This window comes from Cyprinodon variegatus, unplaced genomic scaffold (assembly GCF_000732505.1).
Source record: "Cyprinodon variegatus isolate N-32 unplaced genomic scaffold, C_variegatus-1.0 Scaffold0, whole genome shotgun sequence".
In the NCBI taxonomy this organism is placed as follows: domain Eukaryota; kingdom Metazoa; phylum Chordata; class Actinopteri; order Cyprinodontiformes; family Cyprinodontidae; genus Cyprinodon; species Cyprinodon variegatus.
In genome coordinates, this window is record NW_015150453.1 from 273027 (window position 1) to 274318 (window position 1292).

General features: G+C 42.6%; 1 protein-coding gene across 1 annotated transcript in view; it reads left to right on the forward strand.

The window, feature by feature from the left end:
• ntrk1 (neurotrophic tyrosine kinase, receptor, type 1) overlaps nucleotides 1-1292 on the forward strand; it is an 87491-nt gene that overhangs the window by 77391 nt on the left and 8808 nt on the right. Inside the window, exons 15-16 of the mRNA XM_015401296.1 lie at nucleotides 614-854; nucleotides 963-1121. Coding sequence (XP_015256782.1) covers nucleotides 614-854; nucleotides 963-1121 — 400 coding nt within the window. The remainder of the gene's footprint in view (nucleotides 1-613; nucleotides 855-962; nucleotides 1122-1292) is intronic.

Genomic DNA, 1292 nt, shown 5'->3' on the forward strand with positions numbered 1-1292 from the left:
TGCACAGTATTTCGTACGTTTTGGACGTTTTTCCTCGAAAATACAGATCAGTGCGCATGCGCAGCCAGACAGACGAAAAAAGCAGATTCGCGTACGGACGTAAAACTGGGAAAAACAGTGCAATAATCACTTCTTCAGGTCTCTAACTAGGTTGCTTGCTGTTTTGTATCTTAGGGTTAGGTTTAGGGTCATGTTTAGGTTTAATTGTATGTGAAATTCTATGTTATTTAATGGTGCGTAAGATGCGCATGCGCAAGGATATCTTGTCTCGAGGCAAGACGTAAAAATATGACGAAATGCGACGAAAAAAACGTCTAAAACGTACGAAATTATTGTGCATAACTTTTCGTACAATTTCATACGAACTAATAATGAGAATACAATGACTCAAATTAAGGGTGAATACACTTAATTTAAGAAATTTTTATTTATTTCTAGATCGTTTTTGCAGTGTAGACTAAGAGAAGGATTATAGAGTCTATTGTCTGAGCTACAGGGAGCCGCTACTGGGTATGGTGGCCATGGTCACCTCAGGCCCCCTTTTAGCTACGTCCCTGCTTGTTCTAAGGTTTAATTTCTCCTTCATAGTTGTAAAAATCTGTTTCCTCCACAGAGCTCACGGACCTGATGCTCGAATGCTGGAAGAGTCCAAGATGCCCCCGATGGGGCAGCTGACTCTACCCCAGATGCTGCACATCGCCGCCCAGATCGCTTCTGGCATGGTCTACCTGGCCTCGCTGCACTTCGTCCATCGTGACCTGGCCACTCGCAACTGTCTGGTGGGAGAGGGTCTGGTGGTGAAGATCGGAGACTTTGGAATGTCTCGAGACATCTACAGCACAGATTACTACCGGGTGAGTGTCTGGAAGTCCAGCTTCCAATAATGTTCAAAATTCGACAGGTTTTTTAATGTGTATCCCTTAAATAATACCTTCAACCCTGTCCTGGATTCTCATCCTCAGGTCGGCGGACGCACGATGCTGCCGATCCGCTGGATGCCCCCAGAGAGCATCATGTACAGGAAGTTCACAACAGAAAGCGACATCTGGAGCTTCGGGGTTGTTCTATGGGAAATCTTTACCTACGGCAAACAACCGTGGTATCAGCTTTCCAACAGTGAGGTAAACTGACAGTTCACAGTTCCAGTGTAATAGATCTTATTTTTTCAGTTACTTTTCATAACTTTTGTTAAATTTAAGTAGAAAGAAAAACAACATGGTTTGATATTAAGTAGTAAGTTTTAAGTAATGAGTTACTGTCCTGAAAAAAATGTCTTTTCTATTTATTGACTA